Raw genomic sequence first — 18,286 nt, forward strand, 5'->3', positions numbered from 1 at the left:
TGGGGATGGTGGGAATTGAAGCCAACATCTGGAGGACCACAGATCCCTGCTTAAGGGGAAAGTATCACATCCCACATAGTTTTTCAAATATTTTCTGTTTTTGATAAGGCCAAGACCAGGCATCCCCAAACTTCGGCCCTCCAGATGTTTTGGACTACAATTCCCATCTTCCCCGACCACTGATCCTGTTAGCTAGGGATCATGGGAGTTGTAGGCCAAAACATCTGGAGGGCCGCAGTTTGGGGATGCCTGGCCAAGACTTTCAAAACTTTCCTCTTCTCGTGTTTTAAAATGCCAGACAGAGTTAATAGTCAGAAGTCTTTTAAAAAATACAATCTTAAAGCTCAGAAACACTATGTACAGTTATTCATACTTGTCAGTCCTTAGAGGCTAACCCACAATTACTTTTGCGCGCCACAAGGAGAGGGACTGAGTACAAGCTGTGTACACTGGAGATATTCGCACCACAAGCAGAAACATTTATGTCTAAAAGTGCATTCTGCTCCACAGGCCTCTGCAAGCAGAATTGCAAGCCTGTTTTCTCAGAGCTCCAACAGAGTGGGCTGTTTCTCAAGTAAATGCTGCATAGGGTTGCATCCTAAGAAACAGTGACATCTCAATCAGAAAGTAACAACACTTGAAACAGAGGCATACCAGCCCCCTGGTTCAAGTTGTAGATAAGTTTAGGTTTGATGAGAAAGTACGGATAGTTTTTCTCCCAACAACTTGAGCATTTCAAGCCACTAGTCCAGGAATGGGAAACCTATGGTTTTCCAGATGTTGCAGGACTACAGCTCCTATCATCTTACCTTCCAAGTCCTGGACTGCAGAATCCGGGACCGGCAGCCGTGTGACACCGGACGTTGCGTCGACGTAACTTCCGGTGTCACTTTGCCCTTCTATGGGCACCAAAAATGGCCGCTGCCGGCTTCGAAAGTCGCTTGTACGTATGTCGGGAAGTGCGTCAACACAACTTCCGGTGTCGCTCCGCCCATCTATGGGCACCAAAAATGGCCGCTGCCGACACCAGAAGTCACGTCTATGCACTTCCGGACATGTGTAGATGCGACTTTTGAAGCCGGCAGCGGCCATTTTTGGTGCCCATAGAAGGGCAAATCGGAAAGAAAAAAATGGCCGCCGGCAGGAGAAAATAATGGAGAAGAACGGGAGATGAAGTGATATGGGGGACCACCGGGAAAAGGTAAGTAAAAACAGGGGTTTCCCGGGGAAAACGGGGTACTTGGCAGCTATGCCTATCATGCCTGCCCACTGGCTTTGCTGGCTGAGGCTGATGGGAGCTGATGGGAGCTGAAGCCCAACAGCACCTGGAGGGTGACAGGTTCCCTGCTCAAGACCCACCATTATCCATTGAGCCTTGCCTCTGGGCTGCAAAACAGTGCCCCTCCCTCCACCAACTCATGCAATGGAGTACCCCTGTTTTCCTTTGGGAAACTATGGAGGACATGAGGAAACAGGAGAGAGCTGGGCCACAATGTTCTTTATGATGTCTCTTTACACAGAATGGCAATATTAAGGCCATTTCTCAAGATTTATTAAGCTGTATGTGAGTTTCATTACGTGAGAGATGGGGAGAGGAGAGAACTGCCTACCTTCATGAGACCAAATGCACCGTTTGTTTTTTTAAAAAAAAACCATGTTAGTGCAGCTTGGAAGTTCGAGAAACAAAATTAAATGAGCTGTGAAGATTATTGAAAATCAATCGCAGCCATAATGAAAAGTTCCCTGTGTCCTCTCCAGAGCTAGAGAGTAGAATCCTGCTATGAATTGTTAAACTGGAATGAACCAATAAGGCAGAGAATGTTCTAACTCCAGCATCCTGAGCACACCTCCTCTGACAAAAGACCTCCAAAAGCTAAAGGATTTATCAGCGTACCACAAGTGGCTCAGGATAAAGTGGACTGAATAGTACAAAATGTTAGTCATGCCCTGGCCACATCCAAATTGGAGTACTGCAATGTACTCTTTGCGGGGCTGCCCTTGAAGAGTGTTTGGAAACTCCATCAGGTACTCAGATCCTTCTCAAGGGCTTCCCTTTGGTATCCGGTTGGCCACTATGAGAACAGGATTCTGGATTGTCTAATAATTGGCCTGATTCAGCAGAGCTCTTATGTTCTTATCTGTTACCGTCTGTCCCTTTTCTCCTCTTCTCCCCCTCCCAAACCCTCTGCTACACTGCCCAAAGATCCCAAACTGCGTTTAACAAAAAAAAATGGCATCATTAGAAAGTACAATTGTGATGAACCAAAGCTGAACTGTTCGAGAAGCTTTGCAAACACCATATTGGTAGTCAAGATAAACCCACAATTAACTGGGGGTGGTTGTAGCAATAAGATCATATATGTTTATATTCACTTGTTTTGATATAAGCTAACTGGCTTATTTGAGTGCTAGGCTCTGAGCTAAGAAAGGGGATCTGTCTCTGCGTATTTGCCACCTATGTCCTCAACTTGGCAGGTGAAGTGATGGGAAGTCCTAGACGAAGTGACATATAGTGTTTTGTGTATGAAGAATGTGTGCATGTTTGCTTGGATGCAGACAAGCCACCTCCTTGCTGTGGGGTCCGTCCCGCGCCCGCAAAGGCTAGGAGAACTGGCAGGCTGCTTTGCTGTAAGGATAAGAATAATTAATAATTTTATTATTTGTATTTCACACGTTCTTCAATGAAGCACTAGAACTGACCATTCTGATGTTTTTGTCATCCTTCTTTGGCATCCCTGCATCCAACAGTATACACAGATAGAGTGGGGCTACGGGGCTCAACATTAAGCCCTGACCCCCGAGATCCATGCTACCATAGAAAAGGTATGGTAAAGGTAAGGCAAAGACTGTGGTCTAAACCAGTGGTCCTCAACCTTGGGCCTCCAGATGTTTTTGGCCTACAACTCCCATGATCCTTAGCTAGTAGGACCAGTGGTCAGGGATGATGGGAATTGTAGTCTCAAAACATCTGGAGGCCCAAGGTTGAGGACCACTGGTCTAAACCACTGAGCCTCTTGGGCTAGCCAATCAGAAGGTCGGCAGTTCAAATCCACACAATGGTGGTGAGCTCCCGTTGCTCTGCCCCAGCTTCTGTCAACCTAGCAGTTCGAAAGCACACCAGTGTGAGTAGATAAATAGGTACCACTGTGGCGGGAAGGTAAATGGCTTTTCTTTGAGCTCTGGTTTCCGTCACGGTGTTCCGTTGCTGTCTGTGGACAAACACCAGCTCCCTCTGCCTGAAAGCAAGGTGAGCACCGCACCCCATAGTCGCCTTTGATTGGACTTAACTGTCCAGGGGTCCTTTACCTTACCTTGCTGTTTTTTCATCACCCCACACCCAACAAGGTGAACATCTGTCAATGGAGAACTTTTTGCCTCTGTGGAGGATCCCCATACAAGTCAGAACCCTGGAAGAGGAAACCTTGGTTCTAATGCTGAGCGGTGTCTGAGCAGGCCTCTTGTGCTCCTAGATGCCTCATTTACTAGACTCCTAGTGTCTGCAACAGGGACCCAGGTGGCGCTGTGGGTTAAACCACTGAGCCTAGGGCTTACTGATCAGAAGGTCGGCGGTTCGAATCCCTGTGACGGGGTGAGCTCCCGTTGCTTGGTCCCAGCTCCTGCCAACCTAGCAGTTCAAAAGCACGTCAAAGTGCAAGTAGATAAATAGGGACCGCTACAGCGGGAAGGTAAACGGCGTTTCCATGTGCTGCTCTGGTTTGCCAGAAGCGGCTTTGTCATGCTGGCTACATGACCTGGAAGCTATACGCCGGCTCCCTCGGCCAATAATGCGAGATGAGCGCGCAACCCCAGAGTCGGTCACGACTGGACCTAATGGTCAGGGGCCCCTTTACCTTTAGTGTCTGCAACAACCCTGCTATTTCAGTAATGGGAGACAGGCAGGGCTTTTTTCTTTTTTTGAGCTGGAACTTGCCGGAACTGTGGTCGCCATTGCAAATTTGTGGAGAACAAGGGTTCATGATGAGTTACGGCACCTCTTTTTCTAGAAAAGTAGCAGTGGCAGACAGGTAAGTATCCAGATGGCTTTGCAACGTCTGTGCGAAGTTTCAGTGCTAAATTATGTTCATCAGGTTTATTTTACTCACTTGCAAAAATAAATAAAAGCGCATTTGTGTAGCCGTGGCACGTGCGGATGTGTGTGTTCTTCTAGCTTTCGCTTCATGCTATTCTGTTGCCTTCCCAGAGGAAGCTTTGTGATATTGCAGAGTTGTAGTCTTACAGTTTTTCTTACCAACTTAATTAATTAGCACGATGTCACTCCTGTTGCTTTTTTAATGCCTAAGACAGTTGGTGACATTTGCATTAACCTTTTCCACCCCGAGGTGATGGGGCTGGGTTGGCAGGCTGCGTTTCTTGCCTCATGCTTTATTTTCCCCCGTCTTGGGTGTTTTCACAGATGGGGGACTCAAGGTGACTTTAACACGACGCACGCCCTTCCCGCAGTGAAGGTGAAGCTGTTTACCGAGAGCACCGGTGTGCTGGCTTTAGAAGACAAAGAACTCGGGCGGGTAAGGGCAGCGATGCTTCTTCAGCTTTGCTTTGCAGGAGGAAGAAAACCCCGTCGCCCATCAGGGGTAGCAGTTTTATGAACTCGGGTCACAAAAGAACACAGGCTTTCTAACCCGCAGTGCTGCAAATTGGAACCTTTCATCTCTGGCGTAGCTTTTTAAGAACTGCAGCCTACCGAACGTCCCCAAACAAAGAAATAATATTGGCAGCTGTTGGGAAAGCACATAAAACACATAAATGCACATTTGCAGAACAGAAAAGGAGAATGGAGTTTGTTCTCGAGCTGAAAGACAAGCTTTCTGGGCTGGGAAAGAAGGAGCTAGATTGGTTCCTTGTAAGCATCACAATCACTAAAGAATTTCAGAGAAGAGATTGGTCGAAGTCTTTGTTTCAAATAAAGTGTGGTGTGTGTTGCATATAGAATCATAGAATTGTAGAGCTGTAAGGTACCCCCGGGGATGATCTAGTCCAGGGGTTCCCAAACTAAGGCCCGGGGGCCAGATGCGGCCCGCATGAGCCAATTGTGCGGCCCCCGATGACTCCCGCTGCCTGCTCTTACTGGCGCAGCGCGGTGCAGTTGCCCATCTCCGGGTCAGTGCGGTGCTAGAAAGTGCACCGGAAATGACGTCTGCGCATGCGCAGAAGCCATTTCTGGTGCCACCCCATGCCAGAAAAGGTGAGTGTGCGCACATATGGGAGTACGTTCCCCCGCCCTCTGGGTAAGTTTGGGGACCCCTGATCTAGTCCAACCCCCTGCAATGCAGGAATCTCAACTAAAGCATCCATGATTGATGGCCATCCAACCTCCAAGGATGGAGAGTCCACAACCTCCTGAGGGAGTCCTGTTCCACGGTTGAACAGTTCTTACCGTCAGAAAGCTATTCCTGATGTTTAGTCGGAATCTCCTTTCTTATAGCTTGAAGCGATTATGTCTAAATTGTTGGTGCACAGCTGCACACCCGATTAGACATACCCACAAATGGTGGGTTAGAGGCCACCAGTGGTCCTTAGCACCTCCTCACTCACCTGACCCATCTCCTGGTTGGGCTGGCGAAAGCACCAGCAACTAGGGATGGGGGAGAAATCCAATGCAGCTCATATTTCATGCCAAACCAACGTAATTTGCACTTTCCGAAACAATATTCAAACTGAAACCCAGCCATCCTTCAAAATTTCACACTTTTCCAAATTTTGCAGTAAAGTTCTCTGGCCAAGTAATGCATTTATTAGGGTAAATAAAAATGCAGATATTAGTGAACATAACATACCAAAATCTTATTAGGCAAAATTGCTTTGCAAAGATGTGTCTATTATACAAAATTGCACACGAATATGTGTATATTAGAAGAAATTAACACTGAAATATTGATGAATTCTCGTGAGGCCAAAGGGGGTGTTGGAGGAACTTAGGAGATGAATTTCTTTAAAAATCAGCTTAATAATAATAATAACACACCGGGAATAGAAAGGAGGGGATAAGAAAGGACAGCTCGTTACAGGAGAAAAAAGTGTGTGTAAAAGGAGCAGGGAGGAGGGATAAAAGAAATTGGAAGTTGCAGGGGGCTAAGGTGTAATTTAAAAGAGAGAAAAGAAGAAATGGCAATGAATGAGTAAAAAAATGCTTTGAGGGGAATAGGGAAAGCAAAAAATATAAAATAAAAAAACTTATTCCACTTAAAGCATATTCTGTCTAAAACAGGGACACTGACTCACAATATCTATGAGAAAAGCTGAACTATGGAACTCTTCGCCACAAGGAAACTGCTGTGGCAAAGAATTTAGGCATTTCAAAAGAGGGCCTTTGTACAGGGATCAGTAGAAAATGATGTCACTAATTGCCAAATGACCCATCTCCACCTGCCTCCATTTTGTGCCTGGTTGTCCTCAGTAATCTTTAGTCATCTCCACCGGGCCCCGAGAGTAGAAATTCTGAGAACCCCTGACTTAAGAGCTTACTATAAGTGAGGGCACTAGGAGAAGGGGACGACAGAGGAGAAGATCGTTGGACAGTGCTCTCGAAGCTATGAACATGAGTTTGACCAAACTGCGGAAGGCAGTGGAAGACAGGAGTGCCTGGCGTGCTCTGGTCCATGGGGTCACAAAGAGTCGGACATGACTAAACGACTAAACAACAACAATAAGTGTGGTAGCCGAATTTGTAGGATATATCTGTCACCACACTTAGGGACAAGGCTTCAATGAAGTACACTCTATTTAACAATAAGAAATAAGTGGAGAACACAGCAATGGGCAATTTAAAAAGACAATATACAAGCACTGCTGCCATAACTTCAGGAAGATTGGTGGGAGATGTGAAATGAAGTCTCCCTAGCTCACTAGTGATGGGCAAGCCATCTTGGCTACATGCTTTAACCTACCTTGTCTAACAGAAGATGCTGATGTAGAGCACTGATCCTTAATCTCTCTTTTAACGATTCAAAGATTTATTTTAGTTCAGGCAAGTCAAGCTATTGCAATGAAGAAAAGAAGGATGAAAAATCAAGGCAGATCCTCTTCACACATTGCCACCAGTCAATGCAGGCCTCTTCCAGGTGTTTCTTTTAGAGTAGAGATGGGATTGCCTAAATTGTAAAACTGTTAAAATTCACCTGAGCTTCAGCTAGCTTGTGTTGCAGACATACAAAGCTGCAGACTGTCCTGGAATATACTTCACCTTAACAGCCCGGGACAGGAGGATCTGCTGTGGGTGTTGGGGATTGATTACGTGATGTCAGCTGGATGATCAGTAAATAATTCAGCATGCTAAATTTGGCAACAGGGCCCCTGCTGAATTAACTGCAGCCTGCCCCTTTATCCCCCCAGCTGCTAAGGTTCATAACACTAATTCCCCTTTTTGTGATTGAGCTTGTTCCCCGGTGCTATCAGCTACACACAGAGTGCTCCTGAATGTTCCTTCTCTGTTGCTTTATGACACTTCAGTTAGTCATCATTGATTTTCCCCCTCGCTCTCTCCAGAGCCTGCAGCTGCACAATTTGTCTTGGTGGCAGACATAATTGCCAATGAATTCTATGTCTGCCTCTGCTTTCTCTTCACTCACCCCCCCCACACACACACACTAAGCATATTTTAGAATTTGGACATAAGGACCATCTGTGTCTTTAAACAGGAGGTCCTTTTAAGGTGCAGAGACTGAGAGATGCCTTTACTATTAAAGGCGCCTTCACTTCCCCTCAACTATGAGAGGAGTGTCTCACACACTGGGCAGAAGGCTAGTTACAGGTAGGCAGCCGTGAAACAAAATTTTAAAAAATCCTTCTAGTAGCACCTAAGAGACCAACTAAGTTTGTCATTGGTATGAGCTTTCGTGTGCAATGCATGCACACTTCTTCAGATACATGAAGAAGTATTTCGTGCATGCACACGAAAGCTCATACCAATGACAAACTTAGTTGGTCTCTAAGGTGCTACTGGAAGGAATTTTGTTTGTTTGTTTGGGCAGAAGGTGTCTCTATTGTCTTCCCCCTTAAATAGAATCCTGATGAATAGACAAGTAGGTGTATTTAGAGATTTGTTTTTATTTATTCCAAGAGAGAATTATGCCCATGGTTTAGCGTTTCAGTTTTGTTTTGTTTTGTTTGCAGATGAGTGAAGGAAGAAAATAGTGTCCCAAAGGTAGCAGAACCAAGCAGTCTAAAGTAGAATGAATCCCCGAAAGAGGGGGGGAAACCCAAAGGTGTTCTTGAGACCAATTCCGTGCTTGATTGGAACTTAAAATATTTCAACTTTAGCTCAGCGGCTATCCCAATGCTTCCCATTTAGCTGTAGCAATAACGGCAAGAAGCAATAACGTCCACAAGCCACAACTCATTGTTCCATGAAATCTGAAAATAATGGGCATTTCGTTTTTCTAACAGCCCAATCCCGTAGCGTCCATGCATGTTTGGGGAGCCATGAAGGCTCTAGGGTTGCCAGACTCAAGAGAGGACAGGACTTCTGTGCCTTTAATTGCCCTGCTCTCTTTTGAGTCTGGAAACCTTAAAGAGAAACCAGCAGACCCTTTGCTTGGAAATTAGACAAAGGGTCTGCTGGTTTCTCTTTAAGGTTTCCAGACTCAAAAGAGAGCAGGGCACTCTTGAGTCTGGCAACCCTAGAAGGCTCAATAAGCTTCTTTCTGATCCCTGCCTGAGACTGCAAATATGGTGGGTGTAATGGCCCTTGGGCATGATTTATCTAGAGAATGAGCTTACCTGCTCAGTTTGTAGCGAACTCCTAGGCTCTCCTCTCCAGGAAACCCAATGGAGCTTCCAGAACCTTAACTGGAGGTTCTTTACTACTCCCAAACATGAGAAACCCCTTGCTTCTAAGGAGCTGCATGGCACACTGCCTCAGCTCAAAGGACTGTACCAAGAGGCATTGATTGCTTGATTTATTGCATTTATGCCCTACCTTTTTATCCAAGGAGCTTAAGGTGGCACACATGCTTCTCCCCTTCCACATTTAATCCCCATTTAACCTACCCTGTGAAGTAGGTTAGGCTGAAAGGCAGTGACTGGCCCAAGCTTCGTGGCGAAATGGGGATTTGAACTCCGGTCTCCCAGGTCCTATTCCGACAAACCTGACCACTACACCACACTGGCAGAAGGCAGACAATACACCTTGAAGCTATCTGAAGTATGTTTGTGCTTTTAAGTAGACGTCGCAGCACAGTTTTCTGCTGGAGCTATATCGGAGTTGCATTTGGGTTGCAAGTTGTGTGGGCCTGAGCTAGAAGTGTCCATTATTCTGATATGTTTAGAAGAGGAAAAACCGACCAAATATAGCTACTAACTGCCATCTCACAAAGAAATGTACAGTGGTACCTCTACTTACGAATTTAATGCGTTCCGAACGCACATTCGTAAGTCGAAAAAAAATTGTAAGTTGAATCCCATAGGAATGCATTGGGAGAAAAAAATCGTAAATTGAAGCAACCCTATCTAAAAATTCGTAAGTAGAAAAAATCCTATCTAAACAGCATCCAAGATGGCGGACGGAGCTCCGTTCATAAGTAGAAACATTCGTAAGTAGAGTTATTCATAAGTAGAGGTACCACTGTATTACATTTGAAATGTGAATGAAACTTAGGCTCAAGATACTGTTGGTCTCCACAGGAGATTGTTGGGGTCAATTGCCACCAAGAGTAATTCAGTTCTTACTTGGCATGGAGCTTGTGTAGGAAAGAACCTTTAAGTGGTTAGCCATAGCAGAGAGGTGCCCTCTAAAGTTTGTATGTCTTGGATAACTTTAAAAAAGGAAAGAGAGAAAAAATATGCTACGTTATTTTTAACTTGGCAAAGAAAATATTCATTTAACATAATAATTTGCTGAAGTCAGAGGACTCGGAGGAAGCATTCAGTGATTTGAGCTGCATATTTAAACAAAAATTAGGTCTGTTGCTGCAATCGGTGCTTGAGATGTTTTAATCCCATTACAGAAATAAAAAGTTATAGTCTGTTGAATCAGCAGCAGAGTTCAAGATCGATGGAATATTAGGAAGATGAAGTTGTGTGTCAGTATTAGGCAAATACAGCTATTCAGGAAAAAGATAGAAATCATCTGAGTAATGAGAGTACGTGCCCTTAAAGGTTAATGCATTAGGAGGAGATTAATCCTGCTGCAGAATAAGAAGAAGCTTAATAATGAGATTTTACCTCCTGAGTCATTGGAACAAGTTGAAATGGAAAACAGAGATGCCAAAAGAAAAAAATGATAAAAACATGTCTTTACTCTTCAAGAACCCAAACAGGAAAACAAATAATATTTCAGACACAAGATACAGAATAAACCCTCGGGGGGTGGGGAAGGTATTAATTAAACCGTGGGAGATATTTTTAATTGTGTCAAAGCACACACCTCGGAATCATCTCCCTAACCTCACATAGCTTTTTATAAGATGTTATCATTTCCTTAACCTTTTCATCCTCTTCAGATATTTTAAACAGTTCTCATTCCATTAGCTTACAGTTTAGCCTAAAGTTTAGCTTTATCTTGTTCAATAAAATGAACCTCTCTCCCTTCACATTGTTTTTCATCTTTTTATGCTACCACAACCAAAAGCTGCCATTATATACAGTGGTACCTCGGTTTATGAACACAATTGGTTCCGGAAGTCTGTTCATAAACTGAAGCGTTCATAAACTGAAGCGAATTTTCCCATTGAAGGTAATGGAAAGTGGATTAATCTGGTCCAGACAGGTCCGCGGAGTACTCAACCTGAAGCGTACTTAACCCGAAGCATGGGTGTAATTGGTTCCGAAAGTCTGTTCATAAACTGAAGCGTTCATAAACTGAAGCGAAATTTCTCATTGAAAGTAATGGAAAGTGAATTAATCCGTTCCAGATGGGTCCGTGGCGTTCGTAAACCGAAAATTCGTAAACCGAGGTGTTCGTAAACTGAGGTTCCACTGTATTAGCATACTAGAAGTCAAACATCTTCTTTTTCATATATTTAAAAACATTCACCCTTATAGCAAATTCATAGTCTTTCTAATGACACATTCATATTTAACTGAAACAAAACTATGCCTAATACAAGACTCTGTGGCCCATGGTACAACCATACTTTGAAGGTTGTGTACAGTTTGTGTCTGCTTCTTTGGCGATCACTCGTAGCCGAGTAAGATTGTCTTCCATAAACACGATTTTAACAATGGGTCCTTAAGTGACTGGAGTATCCTTCTGGAGCCTTGATGGCGGATGGTGCCAGAAACAAAACTGGGTGAAGCTCTTACCTTTGTAGAAAAGGCTACATTGCGGCCAGACAAAAGCCACAGGTTTCTATACAAATCCACACACTTATTCGCACATAAATATGCACATCTTCCAAACAGGCAAGCAAGAGTTTGATGGCATGTTCCACCCGGGGCACAATCTCTCATGGAAGGGCTTCCCTGGGAAGGCGGGGCATGAATGGTAAATCCTGGGGGCCAGAAAGGGGTTGTGTTTCGCCCCAGCCTGCTTTAAATACAGAGACCCAAAGCCACTTAATGCTTTGTAGGGTTGAAACCAACGCTTTGAATTCAGCCCAGAAACACAGTAAAAGATCGAATTGCATTCCTCTCTCAGTATCTCTGCACTCTCTGTTCTCTCTAAACCTCACCATACTAAAAGTTTCTCTTCTTTGTCTCCTTCAGGTCATTCTTCATCCTACACCCAACAGCCCCAAGCAATCAGAGTGGCACAACATGGCTGTTTCCAAAAACTGCCCTGATCAGAACCTGAAAATCAAACTTGCAGTCCGAATGGATAAACCTCAAAACATGAAGCACTCTGGGTAAGTAGTTTGGCATCCGTCATTTTTCTTCCTGGCGCTACAGGGGACGAGACAAATGTTGTTTTTTCCTACCTCCTCCTTGGTTGACGGTTAAAAGATGATTCAATGGATCTCGGCTAATCATTTCAAAGATAATCACCACATTTTAAAAAAATAGTAATAATAATATTTTTAATGACTTAAATGCCTTGTTGTAAACCACCCTAATATTTTAGTTCTCACTAGTCCTGCTTCTCCCCTGCCCCAGAGTGTGTGGGAAATTTGTCTTTAATTTGTGACATGACAGACTATGACAACCTCCATTTAAAGAATGACAGCTTGTTTTAATAAGTAATAGTTTGTTTATTCTACAGAGGAGTAGAGCTAAATACTAAATCTGTACAGAATTCACCAGGAATTTTGTTCCGTTTGTGTGTGTGAGAGAGAAATAAACAAGGGAATTGCCCCATTTGTTGTTGTTGTTGTTGTTGTTGTTGTTGTTGTTGTTGTTGTTTGTATAGCACCCTTTATCCATAGAACTCAGGGCAGTTCACAACATATACAAAAACACAAAATAGATAATAAAAATACAAACCACATTTAAAAGGACCTCGGATGTCAACCAGCCAAAGGCCTGAATGAAGAAGAATGTTTTCACCTGGTGCCTAAAGGTGTATAATGAAAGCCCCGGCTGAATCTCCTTGGGGAGAGCATTCCACAAATGGGGAGCCACCACAGAAAAGACTTCGTCTCTGGACCTCTTATAAAGGAGGCACACAAAGAAGGGCCTCAGAGGATGACCTCAGGGTCCCTAATCTATCCCAGTTGCTCAATGTCAGAAACTCACATGCTTGATCCCCCCACTGCCACCCCCCAACTAAGGACAGAGAGCCAAAAGAGAGAGTGAATCTCTACAGACCGCAACAATCATTGTCATATCTTATACAGATCATCGCCATATCTTGATTTGCTTGATGTGTATGTTTCTTACATTGTATTTTCAAAATACAATGTATTTTGTATTTTGCAGCCCTGTTTAGGGAAGTTTTTAATGTGTGACATTTTAATGTATTTTAATCTTTGTTGGAAGCCTCCCAGAGTGGCTGGGGAAAGCCAGCCGTATGGGTGGGGTACAAATATTATTATTATTATTATTATTATTATTATTATTGTCTCTTTAATGTGTGGTAAGAACATTAACAGAAACTGTAAATTATCATTATTTACAGGGAGATGTAAATCTTTTCTATATTTTGCAAATGTACTATTTTATTAAAATCCTCTGGAAGATGGTACAGTTAGGAGCAAAAGAAGCTAAAACAGCAGAAAGTAATTTCTATTGTTTCAGTACTATTTGGAGGTAAACTATTCAATAACCTACTTTCACCAGGAAGTATTTCATCGCTGCTTTTTTCACTTTTCCTCATTTCCAACCTGAGAAGTAGGACAGTTAGAAAGTTCCTTGCCCAAATCCATCTAGTAAATGCTTGGCAAAGCATAAATTTGAACTCCTTTCTAGTTACAACACCCTCTGCATTAAATCATCTCCTGTAGGAAAATCTTCTACTTATTCTCCATACAAGCCTGCCCTAAATTACACTTTCAGAGCCTATTCTATAGTAAAAAAATAAATAAGCAAGGCCAATATGGTGACATGTATGCATGACAATTGGGGACCAGTCCTACTAAATCAAGCAGCCCTGCTAGACCTAGCATTCAATTACTCCCCCCCCCCCTCTTGTTTAGAAATATTTCTGGGCACACCAGAAATATGTAGCTCGCCAATCTGAGATTTAGATCACCCTCTGTAGATAGTCATTCAGCAGTATCTCAGTTTTTTTAAGAAGCTTCTGAGTGTATACTAATTAGCTTTGGCTTTTTGTCACAGTTCCTTTTGACTCACAGTTGATTCTGAAGTCTTCAGTACATTTAAATGATTAAGCCATCTGCCCCGTTCTTAAAAATGTTGATGCTTCCAGACCTCTCCGAAGTCAATTACAATTTCCCCACTAACTTCAGAGGACTTTTGATCAAGCCATAAATAATGCATCCTGGAATGTTTCTGCTAAATTATGCATAATTGTACAGCATGTGGGCCAAGTGCCTGTCACTTTTGTCTGCCTGGATTTAGGCTTGATTTAAATGTGACGCAGGAGGTCAAGAAGAATTTCCCCGGGTTGCAGGAGCATCAGCGTCTCATTTAAACCTGGCCTTTGTCTGATATATGTGCACTGAGGGCTTTGCCAGCAATGCACAGTTGGGCACAGGGATCTGGTTTAAGCAAGGTACGCAGGCAATTTCTTCTTGCCTGCTTGGCATCACATTTAAATCAACCTTTGGAGACTATTTTGAATACATGGGACTGTCACACTTTCCTATTCTTTGCACCTTTAAAGCAGCGTTAAGGGCAGCACAAATATTTTTCATAGAATCATAGAGTTGGAAGAGACCACAAGGGCCATCCAGTCCAACCCCCTGCCAAGCAGGAAACACCATCAAAGCATTCTTGACATATGGCTGTCAAGCCTCTGCTTAAAGACCTCCAAAGAAGGAGACTCCACCACACTCCTTGGTAGCAAATTCCACTGCCGAACAGCTCTTACTGTCAGGAAGTTCTTCCTAATGTTTAGGTGGAATCTTCTTTCTTGAAGTTTGAATCCATTGCTCCGTGTCCGCTTCTCTGGAGCAGCAGAAAACAATCTTTCTCCCTCCTCCATATGACATCCTTTCATATATTTGAACATGGCTATCATATCACCCCTTAACCTTCTCTTCTCCAGGCTAAACATACCCAGCTCCCTAAGCCATTCCTCATAAGGCATTGTTTCCAGGCCTTTGACCATTTTGGTTTCCCTCTTCTGGACACGTTCCAGCTTGTCAGTATCCTTCTAGAACTGTGGTGCCCAGAACTGGACACAGTACTCCAGGTGAGGTCTGACCAGAGCAGAATACAGTGGTACTATTACTTCCCTAGATCTAGATGCTATACTCCTATTGATGCAGCCCAGAATTGCATTGGCTTTTTTAGCTGCTGCATCACACTGCTGACTCATGTCAAGTTTGTGGTCTACCAAGACTCCTAGATCCTTTTCACATGTACTGCTCTCAAGCCAGGTGTCACCCATCCTGTATTTGTGCCTTTCATTTTTTTTGCCCAAGGGTAGTACCTTACATTTCTCCTTGTTAAAATTCATCTTGTTTGCTTTGGCCCAGTTGTCTAATCTGTTAAGATCATTTTTCATACGGCAAGAACACTCCTCTGATTCCCAAATATCCCTGGGCCAGATCACATGACATCTTTACCCGTATTCAACCCCTGCAAATGGAGGGCGCACTTTCTTTCTCTGCCCACCCAGCATACCGTATTTTTCCATGTGCCCCCTATTGCGCGGACAGGCGGAGTCCCCCAAACCCCCGGGCGACCCCCTGAGCTTAATAAAGATGCAAGACAATGTGCTGTGGGATTCAAATTGGCCACAACTTTATTAAGATTCAGATGTAGGGAGACCTTGGCTCAGGCATTGGGCGTTATCCCTCCCAGTCCCCAGCCGGGGTTCTGGGGGGCTTCGGGGTTACCCACGTGTATGGGGGTTGGGGCTGGCTCTGGAGAACATATGTTCAAGCAGAGACAGCTCGCCCCCCCCCCGTTCCCCGCCGCAGGAAGGGAGAAGCTATTGGTATGGTCAACGCTTCCCCCAATACCCCGATCTTGTTGCCGCAAGGGGGTGAGGTCTCCGCCTCATGCCCCTCCCTCTAGGGAAATCGCCAAAGAATTCCGCCCAAGGCCTGAAACCACCAAAGTTGTGACGTATTGCTACGGGAAAAGCAAAACCTGCCAATGCAGGAAAATTCCTTTCTGGCCCTTCAACAGCGACCTTGACGTAGCAGCGCCTGTGAATCTGTGGAGAAAAGGTTAACCTGCAAAAGAAACTTGAATGGGGGTGTGGAGGGTGGGAGAAGCTCTGGAACCAACTGGTGCTTGGAGTTAAGATTCAAATACTATCGTGTGAGCTAGAAAGTCCCTCCCCTTACCTGGCCATCCCCTGGCAACACCTCCCCAGGCAGGACTGGACGCTAGGCTGGGGTAGGCGGAGACCCCTGGCATCCTACCTGGGAAGGTTGTGCCAGCCCCATACTACCAGGGAGTCACCCTATGGGATCAGGGGGCTGTGCGCGACCACACAAAGCTCGGCCCATGTTTGATGTATGGAGTGGTCACTTTGGTGGGCTCCAATTTAAGAAAATGGGGGGGGAGATGGCCCAGAGTTGTTGAGCTTTTGGGGGGGATTGTCCATATTTTTGAGCTGGGGGGGGGCAAAAATCACTCACCAGACTGACAAACGCTGGTTAAATAATGTCATGATGTGTTATTTGTGTGGTAAACATGACCTGTATAGAGCATAAACAACAATAAATATTTACAGAAAACATAAACGAACCTTTTTTTACACCCTATCTCAGATGATGTTAATATATTTCTGAAGTATCGTATGCACACCTTTTGACACACCCTCATAGCTGATTTGCAGTAAAATTCTCCTCATCACTTGATACAATGATATACAGTAAATCATATCAAATATATCCATATTTTCAACACCTTGTAATAAATCATGAAGCAAGATAGCAAAATGCTGCAGCAATCGCAACACAAAAATATTTTTTCTGGCTTTGCCCATATCCACACTTTCAACACTTGAAGCATTTTTATAAATTCTTCAGTAAGCACTCAGTTTCCATGTGGGTTGAGTTATGGGGATATCACCAAAAGCCAAAATTGCATATAGTCAAAACACATTGGGTGCAATATGTTCCTGGGCGCCCATCCCTTTTATGTTTTGTTTTTTTTTAAAAAAAAATATTTACATTGCCAAGTGCATAAAGCTGAATGTACACAAGATAAATGTGCACAAGTTGTGGGCTTACTGTACACACAGGTCCGACTGTACAAATGCTCATTATTTGAAAATTCACTTATCCAAACATGAATTATCCAAACCTCGCCATACACATCACAGATTCAGATACCCAAAGAGCTGGATCCGCGTATACAGGTAGTACCGTAACAAATAAGTAGCCATAAACAAACTTTACTTTTTGTGTTTTGTTGCTCCATGGTAGCTGTTTCACCAGAAACTGTGGTAGGAGGAAGAGATCAAGCAAATAAGAGAGCATTTTACCTTCCTTGTTTGCCTTTTGCAAGGTTTCAGGAAGCTTTCCTGGACTTTCCTGGGTCTTTCTGTCACGTTGGCATAAAAATTTCATGGTCAGGAACACATTTCCCCATAGGAATCAAATGGAAATAATTTACATACGGTATTATGCAAAAGCTCATCAAACTAACGATTTTCTGAAAAAAACACATTGTGTTTGGATTGTGGGACCTGCCTGTATTAATTGAACTGTGAGACTCAAAACCATTTGTGAGATTAGAAATGTAGTGCCTTTATATATGTGACTATATATCCTTTGACTTTGTGAATGAAATAAATATTATGTTAAACTCACCATATTCCTAGTCTTTCCCGTAGATATTTGCCTACTGAAATTGCCTCTACTTCTTTTTTAGATATCTGTGGGCCATTGGCAAAAATGTCTGGAAGAGATGGAAGAAAAGGTTCTTTGTGCTGGTCCAGGTAATATTTCGACTAATAAAGGTTCTCCTTATTTTAACATGAGGTGGTTTTGCAGGCTCTGCTCTTTTTAATATCTCTTTTAAAAATTATATTTTTTTGAAAGCATGAATTCTGAAAACTGGTATAGTATAGTGCAGCTTTCCCCAACCTGGTGCCCTCCCGATATTTTGAACTACAGCTTCCTTCATCTCTAGCCGGCATGACCAGGAAATGATGAGATTCATAGCCCAGATCATCTGGAGAGCACCCGTTTGGTTAATGCTGGTGTAAGACACTGATATGTAAGCCAAAAAATCTGATGCTCAGATTTCCCCTCATCCCCTAGATAAGCCACTACAGTACAATCACATTTCCCACACATTTAACTTGCACAATTTCAATTATATCCAGTTGAAGACAGGCTGGTTGAAACTGTGCATGGTAAATCCAGCCACGCTGGAGAGCTTTTGAACTCTCTGCCTTGCTTGAGGGGCAAGACCCGCTCAGCACACCAGTTCTGGGATGTTCTCACAAGATCTTGAGGGGCGATGCATGTTCCTGCAAGATCTCACACAAGCATCCCTAAGCTCCCAGAGCCGGCGTACTGATAAGTCCTTGACTAGCAAACAAGGCAAATGGCTTAAAAGCTCTTTTGTTCCGGGTTCTGTTTCTCAATACATGCCCTTCTTAAATCTCAGCTCCAGTTTCTTTAGATGCCTCTCAGTCTTCCTGCTTGCTGAAATGGTTTTTCACCTTTCTTAAACTCCCATCCATCTTGGACTCCCTTGTCTTAAGAGTATTTCTGACCATGGGATCTCACCCCAATAGTCCCTTAACCTTTTTGAAATTGGCCTTCTTAAAGTCCAGAGTGCCTGTCTGACCAGACACAGC

At 43.7% G+C, this 18,286-nt stretch overlaps 1 protein-coding gene across 3 annotated transcripts in view; it reads left to right on the forward strand.

Annotated features, from left to right (window-relative positions):
- CADPS (calcium dependent secretion activator) overlaps positions 1 to 18,286 on the forward strand; it is a 384,452-nt gene that overhangs the window by 184,419 nt on the left and 181,747 nt on the right. For all 3 annotated transcript variants that reach the window (XM_088662501.1, XM_035106762.3, XM_035106769.3), the window contains exons 7-9: positions 4,415 to 4,526; positions 11,662 to 11,801; positions 17,350 to 17,416. In XM_088662501.1, coding sequence (XP_088518627.1) covers positions 4,415 to 4,526; positions 11,662 to 11,801; positions 17,350 to 17,416 — 319 coding nt within the window. The remainder of the gene's footprint in view (positions 1 to 4,414; positions 4,527 to 11,661; positions 11,802 to 17,349; positions 17,417 to 18,286) is intronic.

This window comes from Zootoca vivipara, chromosome 2 (genome assembly GCF_965207765.1).
Source record: "Zootoca vivipara chromosome 2, rZooViv2.hap1.1, whole genome shotgun sequence".
Taxonomy (NCBI): Eukaryota; Metazoa; Chordata; class Lepidosauria; order Squamata; family Lacertidae; genus Zootoca; species Zootoca vivipara.